Here is a 14,297-nt window from a genome sequence, read left to right on the forward strand (position 1 = left end):
GGCGTGCTGTATAATGAAGGAAATGGAAAAGGTTGGTAGACCCACATTTCCCTTTTAGTTGGATGCTAATTTTACAGGTCCAACATTCCACAGGCAGTGCTCTGCCTCACCCTAGTGGTTCTTCTTCGCAAGTTCACCTCTTCAGTAACAGCAGGTCTATACTTAAAACATTGGTACCTTACAGCTATGCCACTATAGCGCTTCGGTGAAGATGCTACTACGCCAAAGGCAAGGTCAGTTTTAGGCCTATTCCACCAATTCCCCCGAATCGGGCCCCGCGCCTAAGAGGGCCCCGTGCCCAGTGAGAATCCCTTCCCTGGCTAGAGGCGCCTTTTTAATTTTTACTCACCTGGCGGCGCTATGGGTCTTCAGTGGCACTTCGGCGGCAGGTCCTTCATTTGCTCTGGGTCTTTGGTGACACTTAGGCGGTGGGTCCTTCAGTGCCGCTGAAGACCTGGAGTGAGTGAAGGACCTGCTGCCGAAGTGCCACCAAAGACTTGGAGTACCGCCTGGTGAGTACAAGCCCCACACGTTTTTTTAAGTGTTTTTTTTTTTTTAAGTCATCCCTGCCAGGGCCCCACCGAAACTGTTCAAATTGGGTCCGCACCTCCTAAAGCCGGCCCTGACCAAGGGAGAGCTCTTCTCTTGGTGTGTTAATCCACCTCCAGGAGAGGCAGTAGCTATGTCAACAGAAGCCCTCACATCAACATAGCTCTGTTGGCACCGGGGGTTAGGTCAGTACAGCCATGTCACTTGGGGTGTGGATTTTTCACATCCCATAGTGACGACGTAGTTATACCAATGTAAGTTTATAGTGTAGACCTGGCCTCAAATCAGTCTATATGGTCCATTCAGTCCTTGACTTTCCTTCTGAAACTGCCCAGGAGCTTACCTGTTGCGACAGTGGGTTTTGTGATATGGACACCCACCCACTCCTAAAGTTGCAATCAGAGTTCAGATCCAGGATTTTGGCTCTTGTACATCTCTCCCTAATTTACTAAACTAACAGCTTATTGCCTTATTTCATGTGTCTGCAATGCTACAACCCCACAACAGCCAAGGCCACCCCATAGGCTCTTTGGGGCAGACTGTCTTTTTGTTCTGTGTTTGTCCAGAACCTTGCGCAGTGGGGTGAATGACTGGGACTCCAAGATGCTACCTAAATGCAGTAAGAATTAATAATAATATAGGAACTGGCACAGAAGCTGACTAGGCCTTATGATTCCTGAATCTGGATTTCCTTACTTCTCAGAATGGTTTGTGGTATGGCGTGCTTCTTGAGCCTGTGTGAAGACTGTGAAACAGGCAGGAATATTGTTGGCTAATGACTCCCGTGCATTGTGTTTATTGTTCATTGTGATGTGTCTCTATGGTGCTTTGAAGTGAGAGAATGTATGCAATGTAAGAAGAGTTTATTGCTCTGTGGTTATTGAGAACATCGAGTGAGCTCCTGACAAGAAACCACCTGATTATTCTAGTTGTTTTTTCTAAATGGAGCTTTCCGGGTGAATCTGCAGGGGCAGAGCCCTTCCACTCAGACACTCAAATTGCAAGAAAAACGAAAGGGATGGAAAGGAAGGTAGTGGAAACTTCGCATGGCAGAGAGAGGAGATTCTTCATTCTCCATTTGGAGTTTTCAAGAATATGCTTATGTAAGGGACCTGGACATACGCAGTCTGGCCTTGTGGTCACAGCTGGGCTGGGATCCACAAGTCAAGGAGGGTCATCAGCGAGCAGGGGTCAGGGGAATCGCTGGAGCCAGGTTCAATAAGCAAAGCTGGGTTTGGAGTCTGCCCAGGGTTGGAGATTAGAGGTAGCACCAGGCTGGTATCAAGAGGCAGGGTCAGGGTGCGAGCGGGGCTAGGGCTGGAGAACAGTGATCAGGAGACTTTGGTGAGGTTTGGAGTCACAACAGGCCAGAAGTCTATATGGCCGTGACTTTCTGGGCAGCCTCCAGGATTACAGAGTGTGCGTGGCCAGTCAGAGGGTGGCAGGGCACTGTCACGCTGCCTCTGCTGGGCAGTGCTTCCTGCCGCACCCACTCTCCCCGGTGTTCCCCGGCTGTGCCTGGAGACAGCGTGGGAAGATCAGCCAGCCCTGGCTCTGCAGCGTCGGGTGCTGGTCGTACAGGCCCTTACAGGTTAGTCAGAGAGGCCTAATTATCACACACCCCCTCCTGCACACCTGTGCCCAGCACGCACCACAGCCAGACATCTTGGTCCTAGCTGGCAGCCGGGCTGACAGCGCCCCCAGGCCACCCCGGGGAGCAAGCCTTCACCGCCACATGCACTGGAGGGCGGGGGGGCTAAGGCTGTGCAGAGCCAGGGCCACTGGGGAGGCGGGCGCCTGCTCTCCAGCATCTGCCCAGTGACCAAGGGCTGTGTTCAATAACTCATTGAGGGGGGCAGCCAGACGCAGTGGGGAGGGCGCTCAGACACGGTTTGGCACTGGGGGGGTCACAGTGTCCCAAGGGTCTGGCTGGGCAGGGCCAGCCTGGAATAACAGAGGCTAAGCAGTTCCATTCTGCTCAGGTCCGCCAAGGCATCTCCAGCCTCCCTAGGTGGGGCTCGAACCTGCCATCCTACCGTCTCCAAGGAGCTGTATTTGCTAGCGTTCCCGCCAATCCTCAACGCGCATGCGCGCAACCCTGGCCGTCTTCGGCTGACACCCGCCGGTGAGCCCTGAACTCTTAAAGGGACGGTTACATTTTCTGTCCGCCGACGCAGCCTAGTTTACACCCGACGAACCCTTTAAGCAACTCAACGGAGAGCGGAAAGAAACAAAATGTGTGTGGCGTCGAAGCGTACGCGCTTGCGTCATCGCGTGCGGAGCGTGACACGTCGGCGGCAGTGGCCATTGGAGCCGGATGTTCCAAGATGGTGGATATTGTTGGTGTTGCGGCTTCTGGGAGGCGGGGAGGTGTTTGCTGCTGAAGGGGCTTCGCCTGCTGCGTGCACCCGCTGGGGGCCGAGCCGGGTTCCGCCAGGTGAGGGGGGCGCTCCGGGGGGGGCTCGGCTAGGCACTGGCTAGGGAAGCCTGGGGGTGGCCGGGGCTTTGGGGGTGGGAGGGAGTTTGGGGCTGGGGCTGGCGGGGCGGAGTAGAGTCTGGGAGGTGGGGCTGGTTCGGGGGCATTTGAGAAGGGAAGCAGCTTTGGCCTGGGAGACTTGGAGCCACAAGGCGAGATGTCTGTAGGTGCAGCCTGGCTGGTGGAAGCCTCGGGCATGAAGAGATGTGGGGGCTGCGTGGGAGAAGTCTGCAGGTAATTTGGTTAGGTCTGTGGGGGTGGGGGTGGAGGTATAGCCTGGGGCATGAAGAGATGTGGAGGCTGCGTGGGAGAAGTCTGCACTTAATTTGGTTAGGTCTGTGGGGGTGGGGGTATAGCCTGGGGCATGAAGAGGTGTGGATGCTGTGTGGGAGAAGTCTGAAGGTAATTTAGTTAGGTCTCTGGGGGTTAGGGTGGGGATATAGCCTGGGGACTATAGCTAAAGACTTGCTGGGCTGTGGGGTTAAAAGATGTGGGCAGCTCTTCACATTGAGAGAAAGGATGGCCCAGTGGATAGGGTGCTGCCTTAGGACTTGGGAGACCTTGGGCAAGTCACTTAGACTCTCTGCCTCAGTTCTGTATCTGTAAAATGCAGAGCTTAGCACTCCCCTATCAAACAGGGATGCTGTGAGCTTAAATAAATTAAAGATTGTGAGGTGCTTATTGAGTAGTGGGTGACATACAAGTATGATGTATAGATAGTAGGGGTGGAAGGTCTAGCACTGGGTACTTCAGGGACTGGCTGTCTATGGTTACCCCAACTTCTCATATGTATTCATATCGGTCCCCAAAACATGGTACCTAGTGTTCTCACCATGGACAATTCTGATTTTTCTCAGGGTGCCTTTGTGGCCTATAAACAACATAAGCAGGTGTAGAAAAGGGATTTCTTGGAAATCCTGAAATTGGAGTGGGGTCCCTGATGTGACGTTTCATGATATTGCGACATGGTGGTGCTCAGATGTTGCAATGTATGGGTTTATACTGTCAGAATGAATTTGCAAAGATGGCAGTTGAAGTTTCTGTTCCTCCACTTACTTGATTGTGTTGGGGAAACCCAAGCTTCACAGTAGATTAGAGTGTATGATTGCAGGTCTTAGTTGTGGGTAGATGTGGTGAATTAAGTTTATTTTGAAAGTATGTCTTTTAGTGTCAATGTCTTTGTTTATTTTCAACAAGGCATTTAAAGTGCTCCCTTCAAAACCAAAGTCACCCTTTTTCAAACTGTTTTAGCTTCTTAGCCCTGTGCATAATTGAATAGGAGAGACTATGAGTACCAGCTGATGATGGCTGAGTATTGCCTGAAAAAGTTGGGAACCACTGACCTAATTAACTAGTAATTTCTTTTCCAAACTAATGGAAAGGTTAATGTTGCTGTTGTCTGAGGGCTGCATGTTCAGCTCCATGTTCTTGGTTCCAGGAGCATCAGAGCAATATTTGCATTTATGTGGAAACTGGTAGGAAGTTTTTTCCACTACTGTTGTAGCATGATAATGTTCCACAGCAAGTTAGATGTCATCCATGCATGCAGGAAGATGTTCTGGACAGCTTATGGTTTGTGGCCCTGACCCTGTAATTGGATCCATACGAACACAGGGATTTGCCCATACAAATCCAACTGCAGGATTGTGGCCTAAGATGACAAGTAACATATAAAAGGTTTGGGAGACTAGTAAATCATACAATTGAATTTTTAAAAAGTGTTCAGTTGTTATGCTTCTAGGGTTGGAGAAAAACTACCTAGCAGAATAGAAAGGCAGTGATGTACTTTTGCAGGATCTTCTGTGATAAAACAGTAAAAGCTGTGTTATCTGGCAATTTACCAACCGGAAAGCTTTAGAAATCGGCATTTCTGATATCTCCCAATACAAATCTTCAGAAGCGGCGACATGTCCCTGCTGCTCCTAGGCGGAGGAACAGCCATGGGGCCTCTGTGCGCTACCTCTGCCTTGAGTGCTAGCGCCGCAGCTCCCATTGGCCGGGAACCATGGCCAATGGGAATTGCGGGGGTAGCACCTGCAGGTGGAGGCAATGTGTAAAGTCGCCTGGCTGCGCCTTCACCTAGGAGCAGCAGGGACATGTTGCCACTTGTAAGAAGCCGCCCGAAGTGAGCGCTGCCCGGATCTGGCACCCCAAAACTCTTCCCATGCTCCTGCCCTGAGCCCCCTCCCACACCTAAACTCCCTTCCAGAGCCTGCACCCCACACCTCCTCCCATGCCTCAGACCTGAGCCCCCTCGTGCACCCAAACTCCCTCCCTCGGTAAGTATAACTCTTAATTAACCAGAATTTTTGACTAACCAGCACCCCCATTCTCCCAACATGCTTGATAACAGTTCACAAGCTCTTATCTCTTTGCTTGTGTCAAAAGCATAGCAGAGATGTTGTGGAAACTTTGGATTCCTGTCATCTCAGCCAAAACCACAGTTGCCTCTGGATCTTGTTTTGATAGTTAAAATTGCTTAATTGGGTCTGTTTTGATCACTGAGTAAATTATACATAAAATATTTATGACCCAAGATCTTCAGTTGGAATACTGATTACAGATTTACCTAACTGTATTTGTGCTTTTTACATATTCCTGCAATGATGTTGACAAACTCTTGTAATAGATAACTAATTTAACTGCTTTGGTTTGTGAGTATTGTAGTATCATTGTACATGGGTTATGGTACACTAAGGATGTTAGGAAGGAGGTACACAACATTGAAAAGCTCTGTGGAGAAAGAATAGGTCTTCATTCATTGTTCACTGCTTCATGCTAACATTTGTCACATTTCACTTTAGTAGTTGCCGTTTAAGCTCCACAGAAAATCTTAACATAAACAAAGAGAATTTTTCCAGATTATACCAGGCTGTCAGTTGCTCCATTAAGATCCTTTTCAAAGAATTAAGAAAGCTGTAGAAACTTATAACAGATGATCAAAACTAAAATAGTATAAGCTTTAGTTAGCTAGGCTGTCTTTGGGGTAAATGATCACCTCAAGTAAGTCTGTTGCATTGGGGCTATGTAATAACATTAATTAATACAGGTTTCAGAGTAGCAGCCCTGTTAGTCTGGATCCGTAAAAAGAACAGGCGTACTTGTGGCACCTTAGAGACTAACAAATTTATTTGAGCATAAGCTTTCGTGGGCTACAGAATTCAGTATAGAATTAAGTCCAATATCTAGTCAGACACTAGACAAAATGCAGACATAAATGTTTTATCCTTTGTGGATAATACTGAAAGTTAGAGGTGGTGGTGATGTCATAACCCTCAGGACACCATTAAATTAATTAAGAACACCAAACATATCTCTTCATAAAGCATGTTGCTAAGAGGCAGTAAGAAAGAAAAAAAAAAAAGCTAACAGTCTGGTTCTTGAAATTGCATTGCAATCTGAGTTTTTATTAGTTGGCCTCTGGAAAGACAGTCACATGAGCTTTCAGTGGAATTATTTTGCACACTGAGCGATCGATTCTGTAAACATGCTAACATATTACTTTGAGCAATCACACTGACTATGTTGGGCCCTCAGTTTGACTGTTCTTATATGTATTAATACATCTTTTAGATATTACTTTAACTCTTAAAGCTTAAGCCCAATTTTTCAGATTTTAGCTATATTTTTTGGGGGTGTTCTAATGACTTTTTTTTTTAAGCAGTTCAGTTTCCTTTGTTTAGGTGTTGTCTGCATGGGAAAGCTTTTTTAGTATAACTAAAGGAGTGAATTTAAGCTGACATAGTTGTAGCATATAACCCTCTGTGTGGACACTCTGGGAAACTCTCCTAGTGGAGACGCAGTTTGTACCAGCAGAATAAGTTATACTGGCCAGAACATTCCACAAGTTCCCCAAACAAAATAAGTTATGCTGAGAAAAGGAGTTTGTTGTTATAAACTGCAAATGCGCTAGGGCTTTTGCCGTCATAGCTATGCCGATCGAGAGTGTGATTTTTTTTTTTCACTTCCTACTCCTAACTAACATAGCTATGTTAGCAAAACTTTCACGTGCAGAGCAGGCCCAAGAGTGGCTTTTTTTGCTTTATTTTGTGTTACTTGGGGAAGAGGTTTAAGCTAAATCAAAAAAGCCCCTCTTAACCCAATGTAGACACTTACTCCAGGGTATCAGTATATCTATACTTGGATAGCTATACTTTGATATAACTGATAAAACTTTGTTTTCAGTAACCTTTTCTGGGGCTGCCATTTTTATGCAATTGTAGATTTTCTGTAGCCATTAGGTGACTAACATTTAGTAGGCCGTTGTGCATTATCAACTAGTAAAACTTTGAAATACAAGAGTTTCCGTCCTAGATGGGAACACTTTAGTTGGACTGGCTTTGAGATTATTGTGTAGCCATCATCATTCTCACTTATTTTAAAACAAAAAACAAATAAACAAAAACTCTTCTGTTAATTTTAAGTTTTGGAAAAAAAAGATTTTTTTCCACATTGATATTGTTGATTAAAACTACTTGCTTTCATCTCTTTAATAACCTGCATAGTTTGTGTTTTTAATCTCATATACACCTTTTCTACTTGCTGTGTGTGATCTGTTTATTAACTTTGATCCAGAAAAGGATGCATCTTCCTGTCTTGGGCCTCTAAAATTAGTTTTTAGTTAGAATTCTTTATTTATTCCTGAGGTCCACAAAAAAGAGAACAAGTAATTAATGAAAAGTAGGACTCTTCACTAATTTTGAATTTGCTAATTATCAGTTGTTACAAGAACACTGAAGATATTAGTATTTTGCTGTTTTGTGTGTGTTTGATAAGATATTATTAAGAACAAAGACCCTCTCATAAATGTGGAAGTCAATACTTATATTGTAAAACACCTGATTTCTCTACCCAACTATATTTTCAAAAACAAGTTTTTGAGTAAACTAAAAAATTTTGTTCACAAGAAATTATGGTTTCCACTTGAAGTATTGTCTTACATTTCTGGTTTCCACTTTCCCATGCATTGCATGAGAACTAGTACAATGAAAACAAAAAAAAAAAATAATTTCAGGTAAAAACCTGAAAACTTAATTGTGGAAAAATTAATATAAAGGGATGTCCAAAACAGATTCTTAGAAGCATGTTCATTTTCTAAGTATGTAGAATCAGGAGCTGCTGACTAGGCAGGGTTTCCTGGTAACATCCTGGTTGGCAGTAGTTGTGCCTTGCTGGAAAACCTTCTCCCAGATATCAAGGCAGAGAGAAATGATTACAATATTTGAAAACTCTTTGAATTGTTAGATGTGTTTCGTAGCAACTAACGTTCCCTAACATGGAGTAAGCATGCAACTTTTTAAAAAAAGAATTTTAAAGAAAAATTAAAGTCATGCTTGAAACTAACAAACCTAAATTCAATATTTCTATTCAAAAGCCTAGCATTAACTCAGTTCTTCTGCTCCTCCTCCCCATCTCAACAAAAGATTTGCATTGGATATAAAGCAATAACTAGAGCATTGTAATGGGGTGCATTGGCCTTTTGGTCCCTGTGAAGGGGGACCCCGATAGCTTGACCGCCGTCTCAATGATCCCACTTAAAGAGGGGCTACATTACCATGACCTATGAGCTGCAGTAATACAAATAATAAATAGTAATGAGAGATTGTATTCATTAGAAGCCAGGAAAAGTTGCCTTTGGGAAATGTATAAGGGCTATCCTGCTCATTGGCTTTGTGCTTTGTGTTTTTGAAGTTTACTGGTTTTGAAGTTTTACAGAATGAATGCAGCCAGAGACTTTTTGCCAAGATTATGTTTTGATTAAGCTGAAACCCCAGAGAGAGGTTTTTGCATTTAATCCCTTCTCTAGCTGCTTAGCTCCTCACCCTGTCACAATCATCGTTCTGTTGTTGTTTCTTAACATATAGCTCTTGCTATCAAAAGACACAAGTTGCATAACCAGAAACTTAAAAGGTGATTTTAAATAGGTTCTAGTCATCTGATTGCCATTGACTTTGGGAGTCATATTGTTAAAACACTGCACAACTCTTGGTTGCCTTTTATTATAAAGGATAAACAAAAATGTATCCAATAGATGACACAACTACTGTGGATACTTTTCTCTCCATGATGCGAATTACATTGATAGCATATTTCTATTAAAGAAAGGTCCCACTGTGTAGTACGGGACTAGTAATAATGCCCTGGATCTCGTATAAATCACCATGGCTTGTTTTATTTTATTTTAATTTTTTTTATGTGGTACAGTATTATAAATGGAAAAATACAGGGTCTTAACTAACTTATGAAAACTGCTGTTGCGCAACCAACTGAATTCTTATAATTCATACCAGTGAGTTTAAGTTGAGATGGAAAACTTCCAAAACAGTCCTATTAAAATTAACCAGAGAGCATATATATTTTGACGAACTTTAAAATAGAATTTAGACTGTATTTTAAGTTTAAAATACTCTGCTTCTGGTAATGTCTTCCTTCCCTTCCTCCTTCCCCTCGTCCCAGAATGTCTTGCACTGATAAAAGTGGAATGTGCTGAATTAATGCAAATAACGTTTTATGTTCTTTATATGGATTTCTTTCTGAAAGTAATATGCTTTTACTCCATCCATACAGCTCTTCCTGTGTTTAAATACAGCTCAAGCTAAAACGCTTTCGAAGAAAGTATGAGAAGCAGATTGTTTAATATCTTCCACTAGTGCACTACCACTAACAGGTGCTACCAACGGTGGGAGTGCTAGTAGTTGCTGATATTTTTGCCACTATATTGTCTAATCCTGCTTAAAGCAAGTCTAGACAACATGATGGTATAGATGTCACCGCACTAGTGCTACCGCTGTTAGTACAAGACTTTACAAAAGAGCTCAGCATAAGTGTAGAAGTCAGTGTAAACATTGCCTGGGTCCAAACTGTATTTAAAGACATTTCCCTGTGGGGTTTTTTTACATTGTTTTTAAAATGGTTTGGCTTTATTTGCACTGAGTGGCCAAACATTGTTAGATGGAACCTTGTGTATAAATACAATTATAAGTCCAGTGTAGTGAAAACTCAATATGTGAAATAAATATACATTCTAGAAAAACTGGCAAATATTTTATTTTTGGAAATCCTGTGTCTTCAGCAGATCACTTTCTGAAAATTTTCTTTTAGGGGAAAAAAACAAAGATTTTTTTAAATGCTGAGTTTTCTTAGAGTGGAATGTGAAACTAATTTGTCTTTATGTTCTCCTTTGCAGTGTGGGGAAAAAGGAAAACCTGTTTACAGCATTATTGGTGGTTCTCCAAACAGAATTTGACTTCGCTAGAAATTCGTCATGCAGCCACCTCCACAGACAGTTCCAGCAGGAGTTGGTGGACCGCCTCCTGCAGGAATTGCTCGTAACACATATTGGCGAAACAGCCCGTTTAGTAGACGGGCAAATGCACCGGTCTCAGGAGCAACTGCCCCGGTGCAGCCTGTGACAGACCCTTTTGCATTTGGCAGGCAAACTCCACAAGGTTCCTTGTTAGGTAATCCATCCAAAGGCAATCCCCTGGTTATGCCGGGTCCTGCTCCATCAGTCTTTCCTCGTCCAGCTGGTGTGCATTCTTCTCAATCATATGCAGGGGATAATTCTCATGGACTGCCTACATCTTTACCAACATCTGTATCTCAGCCAGGAATAACTTCAAATACTTTTTCTAATGTGGTCACTCCTTCATCACCGGCACATATTATAAATAACACTGGAGAAGTGCATCCAAATGCAGAACATGGACCCCATAACTCTTCAGCACAGTCGCTTTATAATACAGGAGCAGCACATGAAAGTTCTCTCAGTGGACATCTGGCTATGGCGCATGTGGCAAACAGACCCCTAAGCAGACAAGATATTAATAGGGATCCAAGCAACACTAGTTCAGTGCCTACAATAGCACCATTCCTCCCTCCACCTCTTCAACAAACCCCACCTCAGTGGAGACCCATTCGAGAGAACCTGCAGCCTCAAGTTCAGAACTACTGGCCGTACACTGAGCCACCTTCTCAGAATGCAGTTTATAGCGTTTCTCACTCTTCTGCTGTTACGTCCCATCTTCCTCCCCAAGCAGATCTGCATCAGGGACCTGTACATCAACATATTCCACAAAGTACCATGCAAGCACCTTTGCCTGTTGGTGGTGAAAAGAATGAGATAAGCAGCTTCCTAGTTGCCAACCATCATGTGAACAGCTTTCAGCCTGAAAATATGTTTAGACAGAATATAAGAGTGACTAATCCTTGGCCAAGTCAACCTTACCAAGAACAGTTTTACCCACAGCCTCTTTTACCAGACTCTGGTTTTGTTAATCCCATCACTCAGGAAAATAACTCACAAAAACAATCTCAAAATGTGTCTGAAACACCAACTGGACATACATCCACAAATGCAGATTCAGGAACTCTCTCCATGTTTTTCAAAGGGGATGAGGCAGAAAATGAAGAAATACTTTCATCAGAAAAAAAAGATCTGTCCAGTAAAGCTAATTATGATGCTTGTCAGCTGAATTCAGGGCATATATATCACCAGCCACTGCCTCCTCAGCAGGCTGCAGCTAGTGTTCTCTGTCAACCACAGATTAGCACAAGCTCAGCTAATGAGGCAGTGCAAAAGGGAATGGATGTCCAATATTTTTCTAAAACTATAAGCAGCCAGCATGAGACACAGACCAGTAAGAACTCTATGTATATTAGTGATGACAAAGCAAATGTTAGCAAAGCTCGTGAGAATGTTGGGTCGCATTGTGAAAATGTTGAGAACCTGGAATGCATTCAGAATCAAGAAGTTCTGCCAAGCGAACCACAGACTATTAATCGCTCATCCCCAAGTGTAGGTTCTGATCTGTACAGATATGGGTCACTACCAGGGCAGTTGCTTCCAAAGAACGCCATCGTGAGCCATGCAGAAAGAGGACCAAATCTAGAGGCACCTGACTCGTTACCTCATCCTGTCCGATCTGATAGTGTATCCTCAAACTACAGTAACATAAGCCACAAGAGTGTTTCTAGTTCAACAAGACCTCAAGAGCTTGTTGGTACATTTATTCAGCAAGAAAGTGGGAAGCCTGATGAGGAGTCCTCTGCCAGTTTCTTTAAGCAGATTGACTCCTCTCCTTTGGGAGGAGATTCGAGTGAGCCAAATGTCAGCAAGAATTACCATAGTAATCTGTCCCAGCCTCCAACTCCAAGCCCCCCCAAACCTACAGGAATATTTCAGACAAGTGCAAATAGTTCTTTTGAACCAGTAAGGTCCCATGGGGTTGGGGTAAAACCTGCAGAGGTTGACCAAGCAAAGATGGTGGTTGAACTAAGAGAGAACCACCCAAACCAAAAGAATATTAAGAAAAGTGCGGCTATGCCAGCTGCCTCACCAGGTAATCTTGAACAGCCACCAGATAACCTGGAAACTATTTTCATGCCCCAAGTATATCCGTTGCCTCTTACAGTCACTAGTGAACCTGGAAACATTTTGCAGCCTGCTGGTGGACCTGTTGTGGAAAACATACAATCAGTACCTGAGAAAAGACCCTCAACAAGAGCACAGGGAGCAGCTAAAAAGTGTGAGAGTCCAGCAACAACTCTCTGGGCTCACAATGAGTTACCTAACTTTGGGGGCAATGTTCTTCTAGCCCCTGCCGCTCCTGCAGTGTATGTACCTGCCAAACAGACAGTGGAAATTATTCAACCGCCTGAAGAAGGGCTGTCTAGTCAGCAGCCAAATAAACCAGAGTGTGTTCCTGTGCAACAATCCCAGCATGGAAACGCCTCTTCTGAAAACCTTGAGAATCCTCCCAAAATGGGAGAAGAGGAGGCACTTCAGTCTCAGGCAAGTTCAGGTTATGCAAGTTTGTTGTCTTCTCCACCCACGGACTCTCTGCAAAATCAACCTATCTTGATTGCCCAGCCTAATCAAAGCTATAATTTGGCTCAGCCAATTAATTTTTCTCTTTCTTTATGTAATCAGCTAACCAGAAATGAAAATAATCTTTCACTGAAAGATCCTGGAGTTGAAGATAAACCTGTAACAGGACTCCAAGCTCCACATGCTGGTGGGATCCCCTCTGGGGAAAATGTGTCACTATCTGTGATGCAGGTTGGATCTTCAGTTAATACTCCTCCATCTTCTAATCTGTCACATTCTAATTTATTACAAATCCCTGTTAATTCTTCAGAAATCACCTCAAATCAATCCACAAATTTGTTGATGCAACCTCCATCTCAAACTCCAATTAATTTGGCTCCAGAAGGTCAAAAGAATGCTAATTCAGAAGGTTGTCTGCCTGAATTTGCTAGTAAACCAGGATCTAACTCAGCTGTTTCTCCTGGGACAAATCTCCCCAGTGGGAATGCAAGTACGTTGTTAGTTCCACCAGCGAATACCATAGTGCCTAATAATAATTCTACAAATGACTCACATAGTCATGAAGAAGCTTCTGGAGCACTCGATTTTACAGTAACACGGACACTAGACAAAAGCAAGACCAGTAATCTTATACAGATGCATAATCCATTACTTTCTTGTGGTCCAGTATTTCCTCAGCAACCAGTCAATCATGCTAGCCAGGTGGGGCCAAACACACATGACAAACAACATTTCTATCAACAGGTAACAAAAGATGTGCAACTTCAGGCTCCATCAGACAGAGCCACACAGGGGGCATTGCTTTCTCAGCAACAAAAGCAAACTGCTCAAATGCTGCAAACAGTACCTTCTGGGCAGTCCTTGGTTCCTTCAAATTATCAGATGGCTTCAGGAATTAAATTTACCCAAGCACTACAGCAACAAGAGAATCAGGTGTCAACTAATAGGTATTATCCAGCAGGTCCCCCAGAGGGTAGTTCAACACAGCCACCAACAAGCTATAGTCAAACAAGTCCTGATAAACAACCATTTTCTGGTCAGTCATTGAGTGCTCCAACTTCATCAGCCTCTGTTACCACCAGTCATCCAGCCATGCCAACCATGCAACAAGAGCAAAATCCACCACCACCTCAGACTCCGCAGGATGCCTGTGGGCCACCACAAAACCCTTACTACTATTACAGACATCCTTATGATGCTTATCAGACTCCATATCCACAGCCTTACTCTCCCCTGGATCCTAGAACAGCAGCTCATCTCTATTACCAGGTAGAGCAAGAACTTTTTTCTCTTCTCTCATATACATCTACCTCGATATAACGCTGTCCTCGGGAGCCAAAAACTCTTACCGCATTATAGGTGAAACCGCGTTATATTGAACTTGATTTGAACCGCCAGAGTGTGCACCCCTCCCCCAGCACAGCTTTACCACATTATATCTGA

General features: G+C 43.9%; 1 protein-coding gene across 4 annotated transcripts in view; it reads left to right on the forward strand.

The window, feature by feature from the left end:
• The first annotated feature begins 2,847 nt into the window (after positions 1 to 2,847).
• Positions 2,848 to 14,297, forward strand: part of SEC16A (SEC16 homolog A, endoplasmic reticulum export factor) — a 41,265-nt gene continuing 29,815 nt past the window's right edge. For all 4 annotated transcript variants that reach the window (XM_030535117.1, XM_030535120.1, XM_030535118.1 and 1 more), the window contains exons 1-2: positions 2,848 to 2,986; positions 10,212 to 14,123. In XM_030535117.1, the coding sequence (XP_030390977.1) occupies positions 10,290 to 14,123 (3,834 nt within the window). In that variant the 5' untranslated portion in view covers positions 2,848 to 2,986; positions 10,212 to 10,289. The remainder of the gene's footprint in view (positions 2,987 to 10,211; positions 14,124 to 14,297) is intronic.

This window comes from Gopherus evgoodei, chromosome 16 (genome assembly GCF_007399415.2).
Source record: "Gopherus evgoodei ecotype Sinaloan lineage chromosome 16, rGopEvg1_v1.p, whole genome shotgun sequence".
Taxonomy (NCBI): domain Eukaryota; kingdom Metazoa; phylum Chordata; order Testudines; family Testudinidae; genus Gopherus; species Gopherus evgoodei.